At 37.5% G+C, this 15,523-nt stretch overlaps 1 protein-coding gene across 2 annotated transcripts in view; it reads left to right on the plus strand.

The window, feature by feature from the left end:
- TRPM6 (transient receptor potential cation channel subfamily M member 6) overlaps positions 1 to 15,523 on the plus strand; it is a 138,840-nt gene that overhangs the window by 10,463 nt on the left and 112,854 nt on the right. The window contains exons 1-3 of one of the 2 annotated variants that reach the window (XM_060154970.1): positions 5,530 to 5,547; positions 9,232 to 9,311; positions 11,474 to 11,512. In XM_060154970.1, the coding sequence (XP_060010953.1) occupies positions 5,530 to 5,547; positions 9,232 to 9,311; positions 11,474 to 11,512 (137 nt within the window). Of the gene's footprint in view, positions 1 to 5,529; positions 5,548 to 9,231; positions 9,312 to 11,473; positions 11,513 to 15,523 lie in introns of those variants that run through there. The other variant, XM_060154969.1, reaches the window with a different exon arrangement.

Here is a 15,523-nt window from a genome sequence, read left to right on the forward strand (position 1 = left end):
TTAGTTGATAACTGGTAGAAAACTCTTGGAAAGGAATTTATCAAAATTTCATCCTATGGAAACAAGTGTGTGATAGCCTCAAAGATGATCCTTGATTTAATATATTTAGGGAAACAATGGATAGTTTATCTGTTCTATAGAGTCATAATACTTCCATGTGCCTGTATGAGCAGAAAACATTTTCTTCTTTCTTATCTGTTGTACTGGTGGCTTTTATACTTTGCAAAATTCCCTGTTAAGAAAAAGTTAATGGGGCCTGGCTTACATGTTCCATGAATGATAGAGTACAGGCTTAGAGTAAAAGAACTAAGAGCGGCATTTTAATAATTATAACATTATAGCAAATATGTTTTGTTTGTTTTTTGCTATGTAGCAATTAGGCACACAGTTGTAAAATGTTTACCTAAAGTAATTATAATTAATTTTTTTTAATGGAAGTGGAGTACCTAAATGTAGCTGAAGGAATGCTCATGAAAATTTACATCCGCACAACTGGACGGCTGGAAATTATTTTAACAACCCCTGGGGTGAATTACCCAGGAAGAACAGTATTTCTCCAGTTTGCTGATAGAGATTTCTTACAGACTAGAGAAGAAAACACACTCACCTTGCTTTTGCTCCCCACTTCCTTTCCTTTCATTATACCTTGCCCTGACTGCCCATTAATCTCCAATTACATTTACTCTTATTTATTTATTTTTATTTTTTTTTTGCGGTACGCGGGCCTCTCACTGTTGTGGCCTCTCCCGTTGCGGAGCACAGGCTCTGGACGCGCAGGCTCAGTGGCCATGGCTCACGGGCCCAGCCGCTCCGCGGCATGTGGGATCTTCCCGCACTGGGGCACGAACCCGTGTCCCCTGCATCGGCAGGCGGACTCTCAACCACTGCACCACCAGGGAAGCCCTACTCTTATTTTTTACTCTAAATTCCTATTGCCTCAGTTTAGTTGTCTGCAGACCCCCATAACCTGGGGCACACATTTTTGGTTAGTATATGAGGGACATTCCTGGAATATTGTGTGGCAGTTTCTCCATAGGGTGATCAGTGGGATACTATTGGTGTTCCCCGTCTATCTTTTAAGTTGGGTGGATCCTCTACTGAGAGAGCATTTCATATGCTTTGTGGTTCACAGAATACATACTGTACTGTACTGATGTTGTACTGTAGAGAGCTGGTAATAGAAAGGGGCACTGTGACTGCACGTGTATCTCCTGCCTTCCTTTCTCTCTGGTTAAGATGAGCAAAGGAGAATGCTGAGATTTGCAGCCGTCTGAGCTAAATGGTCTATGACTTTCTATAGAACATTGATTATAGGGTCTGGGGCAAAATTACCAAGAAGGGAAAGTTTGCCACTCCACTCCTTGCGTCTGTCAGAAGAGGAAGCATTTTCTTCAAGGCTGAGCCTTCCTCCTTGGTTATTCATACCATTTTTTCCCCCTGCTCCACCCCCGCCCCCCGCCACTGCCAAAGTCTCAAGTCATTTTTATTCTCTCTTGCATCTTCACTCTCTTTTATCTACATACAAGGTTCAAACTTTCTTAACATAAGATAAACTTTCTTTCAACGTTGCCTATTAAACATAGTGTAAAAGAATGCTGGTGCTGGTATTTGATAGAAACTGCTCCTCCTCTGTAGAGGTGATAATCACTGTATTTATCTCACAGTTGTGAATATTACTTTAGCTAGCGCATAAAGCATTTAGCCCAGCCCTTGGCATATATGAAAGTCTACGTTAACGTTGGCTTTTGCTTTACTTTGTTGGTCTAGTGGCTGTTTTTATTTCTTTCTCCCAAGGATATCTTACACTAGCTTTCTTCTCTGTTTTACAACCTATTTCCTGACTCTCTCTCAATCTATTTGTTTGTCATGGACAAAAATTGTCCTCCTTACTTTGTTTTCAATATTAAACACTTCTCAGTTTTTCTTTGAAACTACCTATTTTTGAAATAATGCAAACATTTTTATTAAAGAGAAAAACTTTCTCCCTTCTTAACTTCAGGTATCATGTTACCATCCTGATTCGTAACTCTGTTTTCATTCCCTGAACCCTTCTACACGCTATGCTTAGATGCTCCCAGAGGTTCCTGGCTCTTTTATCTTCTCTGTTCTCTGCTCCCCAGTGACTCTGTGGCTTTTGCCATACCTTAACATCGTTGTCCTCTGAATTCTCCCCCAGGCCTAAATCTCTGCATTTCTAACCACCACCGAATTTCATCAACCACCTTTCAAAACCTTTGTCATCTTTCAAGGACTTTCCTAAGTTTTGTGTCCTCCATGAAGACTCCCCAGATACTGGCGGACAGAAGGGATTTCTACTTCCAAGGAGTCCCACAGCTTGCTCTTGTGCCATACTTGGTATCTATTAGTAAACATAGTTTCTTCTCTTTTGGTGTTGGTCTTTGGGACACAATTTTATTTATTTTTATTACAACCATGTGATATGCCCATCAAAGTATTTTGAAGGAATGAATGAATGAAGCTATTATTCTTAGCGGTATCAATATTTTAAAGGAAGAGTGGGTAAACTGATATAATATATGCTGCCTATGGGTTCTGGAGGGCTGATAACCACACTCATCATGCTTCAATGACATCTTTGGGAGGAAGGATGTGGTAGGTACTAAAGTCAGCTGTTAAGTTAAAAATGAATGCAGTCAAAATTATCCTTCAAAAGTCCCTTACATTGCTTAGAAAGAGAAGTACGTGAAGATTTGGTCTCTAGTTGCTTTTTCTCTATGTTGGAACTTTCTTCAGTTGAGCACCAGATTAAATAAGGGATGTTGAAATACTACAGTGCAATCATTGCGATGAGATGGGCAGACTTAAGGCATGCATGTGGGACCTGAGACCAACCAGGAAACAGTAGGTCCTGTCTCTCACTCACACTCAACCCTATTGCCTATGAAGTCACTTTGGGGCAGTGGTCTTTCATGTGTGGTATCCCTGGGGACTCCTTGGGATCTTTGAGACCCTTTCAAAGGTCCTCAAAATCAAAATTATTACTTTTTAAAAAATATTTATTTATTTATTTATTTATGGCTGTGCCGGGTCTTAGTTGTGGCAGGCAGGATCTACATTGCAGCATGCACACTTCTTAGTAGTGTCACGCAGACTCAGTTGCAGCACGTGGACTCTTAGTTGCGGCATGTATGCGGGATCTAGTTCCCCAACCAGGGATCAAACCCAGGCCCCCTGCGTTGGGAGTGTGGAGACTTACCCACTGGACCACCAGGGAAGTCCCCAAATTATTATTATTGGGTTTTTTTTGACTGCATTGGGTCCTCGTTGCTGTGCATGGGCTTTCTCTAGTTGGGGCGAGCGGGGGCTACTCTTCGTTGCCGTGCGAGGGCTTCTCATTGCGGTGGCTTCTCTTGTTGAGGAGCACAGACTCTAGGAATGCGGGCTCAGTAGTTATGGCTTGCGGGCTATAGAGTGCAGGCTCATAGCTGTGGCTCACGGGCTTAGTTGCTCCACCGCATGTGGGATTTTCCGGCACCAGGAATCGAACCTGTGTCCCCTGCACTGGCAGGCGGATTCTTAACAACTTTGCCACCAGGAAAGTTCCCCCAAATTATTTTTATAACGGTACATTATTTCCCTGTTTTACTCATTCTATCATGAGCATACAGTGGAGTTTTCCTGATGTTACGTGACAAATCCATAATATCTAAAAAGGCTATTAAAATACTATTTTCTTTTTCCAACTCCATGTCTGTGTGAGGCCAATTCTTTTTATATACTTCAACCAAAAACACTTTGTAACAGATTGAATGCAGAAGCAGATATGAGAATCCAGCTGTCTTAAGCCAGACAAAAATACAATGCTCTTCTCATAAACCTTTTAAAAATATTCTTCGTGAAAAATATTTTATTTATTTTAACATGTAATAGGTTTACCATAATTATTTTTAAATTAACTAATGGGTAAATACTTTAAAAAGTCCCAGTTCTAATTTTGAATATATAAATATTGGTAGCTATACTCTATAAGTGAAAGCTTTCTGGAGGTCCTTGGTAAATTTAATGACTGTGAAGGAGTCCTAAACCCCAAAAGTTTGAGAACTGCTGCTCTTGGGCATAGTATACTCCTGAATGTGGAATGGCATTGATATTGTCCATACTTCAACATTTTATATCTTCTTCTCACCTTTTTCTTCTAGTCCTCTTTCATTCTTTTTTTATTTTCCACTTTTTAAAAATTGAAGTATAGTTGGTTTACAATGCTGTATTAGTTTCAAGTGTACAGCAAAGTGATTCAGCTATACACACACACACACATATATGCATGTATTCTTTTTCAGATTCTTTTCCATTATAGATTATTACAAGATATTGAGTACAGTTCCCTGTGCTATATAGTAGGTCCTTGTTATTTACCTATTTTATATATAGTAGTGTGTGTCTGTTAATCCCAAACTCCTAATTTATCCCTCCCACCTCCCCCCAACCCCCGCTATCCCCTTTGGTAACCATAAGTTTGTTTTCTATGTCTGTTAGTCTATTTATATTTTGTAAAAAAATTCATTTGTATCTTTTTTAGATTCTCCATATAAGTGATATCATATAATATTTGTCTTTGTCTGACTGACTTCACTCAATATGATAAGCCCTCTCTCAGTCTTTTAGCAAAGATTTTGAATTTGTCCAAGTTAAATATGTGGTATGTGTCTGCATGGAATTTCAAGAAGCATTGTTCTTTCTGCCGTGTTACACTTAGAAAATGAAACAAGTAATCTTCATTGTACAAATAAAGCTTACTATGGATGACATAAATGAAATTGCCTTTAACCTGTAATTCCTAATAAAGGCTTTATTGTCTCAGAGGGTGGTGGGTTTTCTAAAAGTCAGTTATTTGAGTATAGCTCCACTAATAGTGAAGCTTCACTCCAAGAAGTTGTTTTTTAGACTATGTAGTTCACTTGGATGTAGTCCTAGTAAAGTTTTGGATAATTTAACAAGATATTTGTAGCATAAATGAAGACCATCTGTGTACTTGGATAACATATTTGTGGATATTTTGCTGGGTGGAAATTGGAAATTGAGTATATCTAACTTGGAAACCTTAATAGGTTAGAGTGGTTATACAACAAATAGGCCCAGCATTCAGTTAAACTCTGTATTTCACTTTCCACGGGCAGTTGTAAAGAACACCCAAAAGGGAAACCTCCCATTTCCTTTTCCCTTCTTATCAAAATGATTTCACATGATCTGAAATTATAAACATCTTGTTTGCAAGTTTAATTCCCTAGGATACTGAATAAGGCTGAAGCATGTGTGACAGAGGAAAGGATGTCTTCTCATTGCCATTTGAAATTGTGATTTTGGACTAACATAAAGAGGGCTTTCACCAGTCTGGGGAGTGGAGGGATGGGGTATGGTATTTTAGTTTGAACTTTTATGATATGCTCTACTAAGTAGGTCACTGTTGAGTTCTTCTAATTCCCCATTAGACTCTGTGGAGAATTCATAAATGTTTTACTTATGTACTCATGAGTTTATATAATCTAAACAGTCATTCTGAAGTTCTAAATGCTTTTGCTCAACAAGGCAGTATAGGAAAATTTCATATAAATTTCTCACCTAAACAGGAGAAGTGGCATTTTAGGGAATTGTGAGTTATTTAGTTAACATTCTATTAAAGATGTTACAAAAGAAAAGAAAAAAGAAAAAAGAAATCATTACCAGCAAATAGTGCCCTCTAACTACCCAAAGAGAAGAAAACACGTAAGGTTATTTTGTGTTCTTTATGAAGTACTCCTAAATGCTGCCTTCTGGAAAGATTATTTACCGGAAAACCAGTGAGGTCAACTTGTGGCAGTGTTGGCGAGCCAGATCCTTGGGTTTGGATTATTTTAGGTTTGGATGCCCTTTGCCTGAGACTCTTAATCTTGGATCAAGTGAGTCCCCCAAGGTATCCCTCAGATTGTGGACAAAACCCTGTAGGAGACCCTGAGCTGAGTCTTCAAAGTATACAGGCTGGCTTTGCACTGATGAGTTTCCCCAGCCAACAGATCGTGCACTGTGGAAATCCATCTGCCTGGCACTCAGTTTGAAGAGGTCCTTGCTCCAAGGGAGGGACTGTGTAGAGAAGATAAAAAATGTCAGTCTGGAGTCTGAAAATATTTTCTCTATTTGATCCATTCTGGTGCTTCCCTGCATGCTATAGATTCCATGATAAATAAACTAATGCTTATCTTGAAGTAGATTACAATAATGTTAAGGAAAAAACAACTGAATAGGTGCAGTTAAGCATTGTGAGTGCTGTGATGTATATTAGAGTGGGGGCTATAAAAAGGAAGTAGTTTCACCTGGAAAAGTATTTTTTAAATGTTAGATTTTTTTAAGTATGGAAAAGTTTTTAAAAAGAAAATAAATTACTTGTTAGCTGTGTGCCCTTCAACCCCCAATCACACAGTCCCCTGGATGTTAAAAAAAAAAATCCATGCACATTTAGAAGGATTTTTTTTTAAATCAAGGAATGCCTGTAAGACTATTCCTTCTCAGAGATTCCCCTGAGAAAGAATCTGTTATCTGGAAACCCTAAAAAGCCCCAGTGTAGAAATACTTTCAGTGACATCAGGAATTAATTCATGTATAGCTACCATTAGAGGATTAGTCTTTGGACATTTCTTTGCTATTCCCCAGCCCTGGGCTTGTATGTAAAATCTGATTATATTTTAGGGTAAGGCAAACTATTTGTGCCAACACAGCCTGAGACCAACACTATTTCCCTTCTTTATCCTCTGCCTTTCCCTTCCCCAAATAACAACCACAGTTAAAACACAACTCTCCTGCCCCAGTATATAAAAAACACCCAGTCTCTAAAGACTGTCATGATAGTTGCAGAAATGACATATTCTCTGCCGTCAATGACAATGTGCTGCTCCAAGTGGCAAACACATGTTGAGTATTTGGCCTCAATAGATTTGGGCTATTGAATCAGAACTAACAAACATATGGTTCCTAATAGTTCTCTGTTGAACTGAACATGGGGGGACCTCTTTCATATGTGCTGAAGAGTATATTGCAAAGGCTACCATTATGAGGTAGGGGGAAAAAGTAAAGTTCTAAATTGAAGAATTGTTTGAAACACTTGCAAATTAAGCCTGCTTTTCTTTTCCTGTAGTTTTGAGATAAGATATGGGAGTTGCAGGAGGAATGTTTCCATGTTCTTGTTATGGCACAGGTTTCCTGTTTACACCCTTGGAGAGAAAATTGTATACATGGATTCTTGAAGTTCTATTTTAAGTGTGTTCATTTTGTTGCTCATTCAACAATCATTGGGTTGGGCCCTGGGGCAACAGAAATGACTGGCATGGGGCCTGTAGGAGCTGGAGTCTAGTGGGGGAAAATGGACCCATAAAAGTCATTCATTTGAAATATGAGAGGTCATAGGAGGGAGATTTGGAGGTCAGGAAGTATTTTTCTATGAAAAAAATACATCAAAGTTAAGTTCCCATGCTACCAACCAAAAAGCTAATTTTTACCTTTGATATTACCAATAATAATAACTAAGCTTTACTGACTCTGAGTAAGTCCCAGGGAGAAATCTAAGCCTTAATTCCTTTCAGTAGCCCAACAGTAGGTATTACTGTTATTATCTCCTTTTTAATAGATGGGAAAACAGGCCTGAAGAAAGTAATTTGCCCACATCATTCTACTAGATTCAGCTGTCTAGCCTTTTAAAAGAAGGGAGTGGTTGAGCATAGCTTGCTTAATTTGTATACATAGGCTGCTAAATTAGGGACCCTTTTTGGAGATGGTTTTTTAAAATTAATTAATTAATTATGGCTGCACCGGGTCTTAATTGCGGCATGTGGACTCAGTTGTGGCATGCGGACTCTTAGTTGCAGCACACATGCAGGATCTGGTTCCCTAACCAGGGATTGAACCTGGGCGCCCTGCATTGCGAGTGTGGAGTCTTACCCAATGGACCACCATGGAAGTCCCTGGAACCTTTTTTTTTTTTTTTTTTTGCGGTACGCGGGCCTCTCACTGTTGTGGCCTCTCCCGTTGCGGAGCACAGGCTGCGGACGTGCAGGCTCAGCGGCCATGGCTCACGGGCCCAGCGGCTCCGCGGCATGTGGGACCTTCCCGGACCGGGGAACGAACCTGTGTCCCCTGCATCGGCAGGTGGACTATTAACCACTGCGCCACCAGGGAAGCCCCCTGGAGCCATTTTTAATAGGTAAATGTTACACATGAAGTTTAATGATATCAATTTGTTATCCGTTTCCTTCTTTTTATTCTAAGTTCCTTCAGAGTAAGAACTTTGTCTTATTTGCCATAGAATTCCCAGCATGCCATATGGAGGCCTATTTCAAAATATTTGTTGAATGAATTCAGATATTTTGAAATTCAGCCAATGGTAAGCCACGCTTATACAATGTGTATCAAATTGTCAACCTAAATAAAGAGGTAAACTGAGGCAAGCCTGAATGATCAGAAATTGAGTTTATTCAGGAATAGCAGAGGAATTGAATTTGGGAAATGCATGCTGTAGCAAGCTACAGGCGAGTCTGTTGAGGGTTTGGGGCAGGGAGTGCAAAGAGGGAGACGTCCGGCCAGTGTCTAAGCAGTAAATTCATTGTCTTGAGGATAGGGAGAGATTCTTGGCATATGGTTATCGGTCAGGAAATAAGTCTCGTCTTCTGTGAATCACGCATTTATGGGAAATCAGTTTCTCAGTTAAGTTCCCTTCTGAGGGCACACGTGTGATATTCTCCATTACATATCCTCCAGATTTGTTTTAGATTGAACTCTTTTACAGAATCTTGCTGAGGTTACATCTCTCCTCTGACACTCTTTCCAGCTTCCTGTCAAATCTTAGCCAAAGTGGGACTTTATGAGTGAGAATTCTGAAGTTTGAGAGCTTAATATTCACTCTGTAGGGTTATGGTACAAGATTTAAAAGTGACTTTTGGCAGAATTAAGAGAATGCTTCCGCTATATCTTTACTTCCTTGGTAGAGTTTTGTGCATTTAGGGATCTTTCACTTAAAATGAGATTGTGGACCAATTAACTTTGTGAATATTTTTGTGTTCACATTGGCTTATTTGTGTCTATGTTGTCTGTAATAGAACCTAATAAATGCTTAGAGGTTTGGGGCTGGTCTTGGCATTTTAATTAGGGTCTATTATATTTAAGTATATCTTGCCTACCTGGACTACTGTGGTTATACTGTGTTTTCATTTAATGAGACTATGAAAATAATGACATTTTTCTATTCAGTCCCAGAAATCCTGGATTGAAGGAGTGTTCGACAAGAGAGAATGTAACAAAATCATACCCAGCTCAAAGGACCCTCACAGGTACAATTTTTAATTACATTTTTCTTTTTAAAGCAACAGTACTTGGAGGACTGTTTACTGAAATTTAGAGATATGACTTGTTTGCCCTGTGGAGCCACTGTTAATATTGTGGTAGATTTCACTCTGCTGCTTTATCTTTGATGTTCCTGTTCCTCTTCCTGGGAGGATAGATACCAGGGAAATATCTAGTGCTACATCCATTCCACCAGGTTTGGATAAAAAATTTACAACTTTTGAGTATTGAATATTCAAAATAGTGTGACTTCCTTATCCCCAAGTGTCTGTGAATGTAGTAACTGGGATATTTCAGGACTCCATGCTCAGATTATGCAAACAGTTAATTTTTTCCTCCTGCAGGCTTTTTGCTTAAGCAGATAATGGGCAGCAGAATGGAATGATTTGCATTTGATTATTCTGAGTTCTTGACAACCCTTTGGAAGTTCTACTTGTAGAACAAAGTTCAAAACAGCAGCCAGTGAAAGATAGAGGAAGAGAGGTCTATGGAAAATTCCCCAGGGTAATCAGGTCCATGAAATTAAGATTGGGTAGCATTGCCCTGGGGGAAAAGAATTAAAAGGAAAGGAAAATAGGAGAGCAGTATTTTAATTAGGGGGACCACTCTATTTTTAGATTCTGCTGAGCGGTTTGGCCTTACATTCATTTGAAGTTTAGAAATCACAGCTGTATGCTCATGAAAGGTAGCAGGTGAGGCCACTGAAATTCTAGTTCTTTGGGGATGATGACTAAAATAGTGTTCTTTGCCTTTGTTAAATATTTACTAGTCCCACCCTCTTTGAGTTACCTGTGGCTTGTAAGCCGCGTGATTGGAAATCCTCATTTTACCTGCTTATAAAATGTTTACAGAATAAAAAGGCAGGGTAACCTTGTTTTTTCCCTTCATCTTTTATGAGATTTTGTAATATGATAGTGGCTGCAGTAGAAGGCACATTGAGCTCAGGTGGCTTCCACTGCTCTGTAAATGGAAAATCATCTTCACAGTCACCTTGAACCTCATGAAAAGTGGTAAACTATAGGTCATTAGCCCACAGACTCAAGAAGAGTATCAGTGATCATAATTCCATGAATGGTGGAAGATATACTACTTTTTATGGGAAAAAAGCAGTCTCTCTTATTTTGTGATTGTAAAAAATGGATGGATGACTATGGCTATTCCTTCCATGCCAGCATTTTTCTTAGATCCTAGTAAGATTCTCAAAACTGTGGCTTTCATGCAGTTTTCTTCCTTATGGAACACAGCAAAAGAGTGGTAGTTCACTATTTTAAATTTAGATGAAGGTTTGTCTTTTACTGATTCTTTTTGTAGCTCCTAATAAGAAACAAATCTGATAGACTTGATTACAACGTCTTTTTCTTTCACATGTGGAACTTGTTGAAGTGAAGCTTCTGAGAAAAAAGATTTCTAAAAGGCTGGGGACAGGAAGAAGTGAAAGACCTGAATATTCATCTCTGAATAATTTAGAATGATTGATTCTATGAACACTACCTTTTCTTCCATTATTTTACCTAGATTTCTTTTCTAGTTAAAACTTCTTCACACTTAAAATATGATCATTGATGATCATAATGCTAACTCCCATAATGCTAAAATCCAGAAGGCTTTTTTGAATCATAAGAAAGAGATTAATAAATATAATTATTATAATCATACAAACTGTTCCTCAGTTTGATAGTGTTTTAGGGTTTTAAAATTGTATATGTATGTTTTCTTACTTAATTCTCAGGAATTCTGTGTTATCTTCATAGTATAATAACAATAGCCACCATTTTTATACATCCTGCAATGTACCAGATACTATAAGACACTTTACATATATTATCACTCTTAATCATTTTAATAACTGTATGGTTCGGATATTATTTTCAGATGTGAAAACTGGGGCTTAGAGGAATTGTTAAATCATTGAGATTTAAATCCAGGTATTTTGGTTCCAAACTCAGTATTCTGTTAATTAGATCATAGTTGCTGCAATGTAATTCTATATGGTAAATGACATCTGGGAATATTTGGGAGATGATGTATGAGTACTCAGTAAACCCTGATTTCCAGATTATGGAAGATTAACAGATATTTACTGAATAAGCATTAAATATGTTTTCAAATATATTAATAAACTAACAGTGGTTTTATTTCTTTAATTAAGATGTACTGCAGGATGCCAGGTTTGTCAGAATTTAATCAGGTAAGACAAATAAACAGTTCTATGTTTATATATTTCTCTGAAGTTGCATCTATTTTTTTGCATTAATTAACAGTCCTTCCTTTTGATGTGCATCTTACATTTCACATGAGGATTTTTCTTAATCTTCTTATTAAGATTTTTTAAATTAAATTTAATTTATTTCTTATACAGCAGGTTCTTATTAGTTATCTCTTTTATACATATTAGTGATATGTATATGTCAATCCCAATCTCCCAATTCATCCCACCACCACCACACACTCCCACACTTTCCTCCCTTGGTGTCCATACATTTGTTCTCTACATCTGTGTCTCTATTTCTGCCCTGCAAACCAGTTCATCTGCACCATTTTTCTAGGTTTCACATATATGCATTAATATATGATATTTGTTTTTCTCTTTCTGACTTATTTCACTCTGTATGACAGACTCTAGATCCATCCACATCTCTACAAATGACCCAATTTCATTCCTTTTTATGGCTGAGTAATATTCCATTGTATATATGTACCACATCTTTATCTATTCATCTGTCGATTGGCATTTAGGTTGCTTCCATGACCTGGCTATTGTAAAAAGAGCTGCAATGAACATTGGGGTGCATGTGTCTTTTTGAATTATGGTTTTCTCTGGGTATATGCCCAGTAGTGGGATTGCTGGGTCATATGGTAATTCTATTTTTAGTTTTTTAAGGAACCTCCATGCTGTTCTCCATAGTGGATGTATCAATTTACATTCCCACCAACAGTGCAAGAGGGTTCCCTTCTCTCCACATCCTCTCCAGCATTTGTTATTTGTACATTTTTTGATGATGCCCATTCTAACTGGTGTGAGGTGATACCTCATTTAGTTTATGTGTGCATTTCTCCAATAATTAGTGATGTTGAGCAGCTTTTCATGTGCTTCTTGGCCATCTGTATGTCTTCTTTGGAGGAACGTCTGTTTAGGTCTTCTGCCCATTTTTTGATTGGGTTGTTTGTTTTTTTTTAATATTGAGCTGTTTATATATTTTGGAGGTTAATCCTTTGTCCATTGATTCATTTGCAAATAATTTTCTCCCATTCTGAGGGTTGTCTTTTCGTCTTGTTTGTAGTTTCCTTTGCTTTGCAAAAGCTTTTAAGTTTCTTTAGGTCCCATTTGTTTATTTTTGTTTTTATTTCAATTAATCTAGGAGGTGGATCAAAAAAATCTTGCTGTGATTTATGTCAAAGAGTGTTCTTCCTATGTTTTCTTCTAAGAGTTTTATAGTGTCCAGTCTTACATTTCAATCTCTAATCCATTTTGAATTTGTTTTTGTATATGGTGTTAGGGAGTGTTCTAATTTCATTCTTTTACATGTAGCTGTCCAGTTTTCCGAGCACCACTTATTGAAGAGACTGTCTTTTCTCCATTGTATATCCTTGCCTCCTTTCTCATAAATTAGTTGACCATAGGTGCATGGGTTTATCTCTGGGCTTTCTATGCTATTCCATTGATCTGTATTTCTGTTTTTGTGCTAGTACCATATTGTCTTGATTACTATAGCTTTGCAGTATAGTCTGAAGTCATGGAGTCTGATTCCTCCAGCTCTGTTTTTTTCCCTCAAGACTGCATTGGCTATTTGGGGTCTTTTGTGTCTCCATACAAATTTTAAGATTTTTTGTTCTAGTTCTGTAAAAAATGCCATTGGTAATTTGATAAGGATTGCACTGAATCTGTAGATTGCTTTGGGTAGTATAGTCATTTTCACAGTATTGATTCTTCCAATCCAAGAACATGGTACGTCTCTCCATCTGTTTGTAGCATCTTTAATTTCTTTCATCAGTGTCTGATAGTTTTCTGCATAAAGGTATTTTGTCTCCTTAGGGAGGTTTATTCCTACGTTTTTTATTCTTTTTGTTGCAGTGGTAAATGGGAGTATGTCCTTAATTTCTCTTCCAGATTTTTCATCATTAGTGTATAGGAATGCAAGAGATTCCTGTGCATTAATTTTGTATCCTGCAACTTTACCAAATTCATTGATTAGCTCTAGTAGTTTTCTTGTGGCATCTTTAGGATTCTCTATGTATAGTATCATGTCCTCTGGAAACAGTGACAGTTTTTCTTCTTCTTTTCCAATTTGTATTCCTTTTATTTCTTTTTCCTCTCTGCTTGCCGTGGCTATGACTTCCAAAACTATGTTGAATAATAGTGGTGAGAGTGGACATCCTTGTCTTGTTCCTGATCTTAGAGGAAATGGTTTCAGTTTTCCACCACTGAGGATGATGTTTGCTGTGGGTTCGTCATATATGGCCTTTATTATGTTGAGGGAGGTTCCCTCTATGTCCACTTTCTGGAGAGCTTTTATCATAAATGGGTGTTGAATTTTGTCAAAAGGTTTTTCTGCATCTATTGAGATGATCATATGGTTTTTATTCTTCAATTTGTTAATAGTGTATCATGTTGATTAATTTGAGTATATTGAAGAATCCATGCGTCCCTGGGATAAATCCCACTTGATCATGGTGTATGATCCTTTTAATGTGTTGTTGGATTCTGTTTGCTGGTATTTTGTTGAGGATTTTTGCATCTATATTCATCAGTGATATTGGTCTATAATTTTCTTTTTTTGTAGTATCTTTTTCTGGATTTCGTATCAGGGTGATGGTGGCCTCATAGAATGAGTTTGGGAGTGTTCCTTCCTCTGCAGTTTTTTGGAAGAATTTGAGAAGGATGGGTGTTAGCTCTTCTCTAAATGTTTGATAGAATTCTCCTGTGAAGCCATCTGGTCCTGGACTTTTGTTTGTTGGAAGATTTTAATCACAGTTTCAATTTCAGTGCTTGTGATTGTTCTGTTCATATTTCCTATTTCTTTCTGGTTCAGTCTTGGAAAGTTGTGCTTTTTTAAGAATTTGTCCATTTCTTCCAGGTTGTCCATTTTATTGGCATAGAGTTGCTTGTGGTATTCTCTTAGGATGCTTTGTATTACTGCGGTGTCTGTTGTAACTTTTCCTTTTTCATTTCTAATTTTATTGATTTGAGTCCTCTCCCTCTTTTTCTTGATGAGTTTGGCTAATGTTTTATCCATTTTGTTTATCTTCTCAAAGAACCAGCTTTTAGTTTTATTGATCATTGCTACTGTTTTCTTTGTTTCTATTTCATTTATTTCTGCTCTGATCTTTATCATTTCTTTCCTTCAACTAACTTTGGGTTTTGTTTGTTCCTCTTTCTCTAGGTTTTTTCAGTGTAAGGTTAGATTGTTTATTTGAGATTTTTCTTGTTTCTTGAGGTAGGCTTGTATAGCTATAAACTTCCCTCTTAGAACTGCTTTTGCTGCATCCCATAGGTTTTGGATCGTCGTATTTTCATTGTAATTTGTCTCTAGGTATTTTTTGATTTCTTCAGTGATCTCTCGGTTATTTAGTAACGTTTAGCCTCCATGTGCTAGTGTTTTTTATGTTTTTTTCCCTGGAATTGATTTCTAATCTCATAGCATTGTGGTCAAAAAAGATGCTTGATATGAATTCACTTTTCTTAAATTTACTGAAGCTTGATTTTTGACCCAAGATGTGATCTATCCTGGAGAATGTTCCATGTGCACTTGAAAAGAAAGTGTAATCTGCTGTTTTTGGATGGAATGTCCTATAAATATCAATTAAATCTGTCTGGTCTATTGTGTCATTTCAAGCTTGTGTTTCCTTATTAATTTTCTATTTGGATGATCTTTCCATTGGTGTAAGTGAGGCGTTAAAGTCCCCCACTATTATTGTGTTGCTGTCAATTTCCTCTTTTAGCGCTGTTAGCCGTTGCCTTATGTATTGAGGTGTTCCTATGTTGGGTACATATATACTTATAATTGTTATATCTTCTTCCTGGATTAATCCCTTGATCATTATGCAGTGTCCTTCCTTGTCTCTTGTAACATTCTTTATTTTAAAGTCTATTTTATATGATATGAGTACTGCTCCTCCAGCTTTCTTTTGATTTCCGTTTGCATGGAATGCCTTATTCCATCCCCTCACTTTCAGTCTGTATGTGTCCCTAGGTCTGAAG

Source organism: Lagenorhynchus albirostris, chromosome 7 (genome assembly GCF_949774975.1).
Source record: "Lagenorhynchus albirostris chromosome 7, mLagAlb1.1, whole genome shotgun sequence".
Lineage (NCBI taxonomy): Eukaryota > Metazoa > Chordata > Mammalia > Artiodactyla > Delphinidae > Lagenorhynchus > Lagenorhynchus albirostris.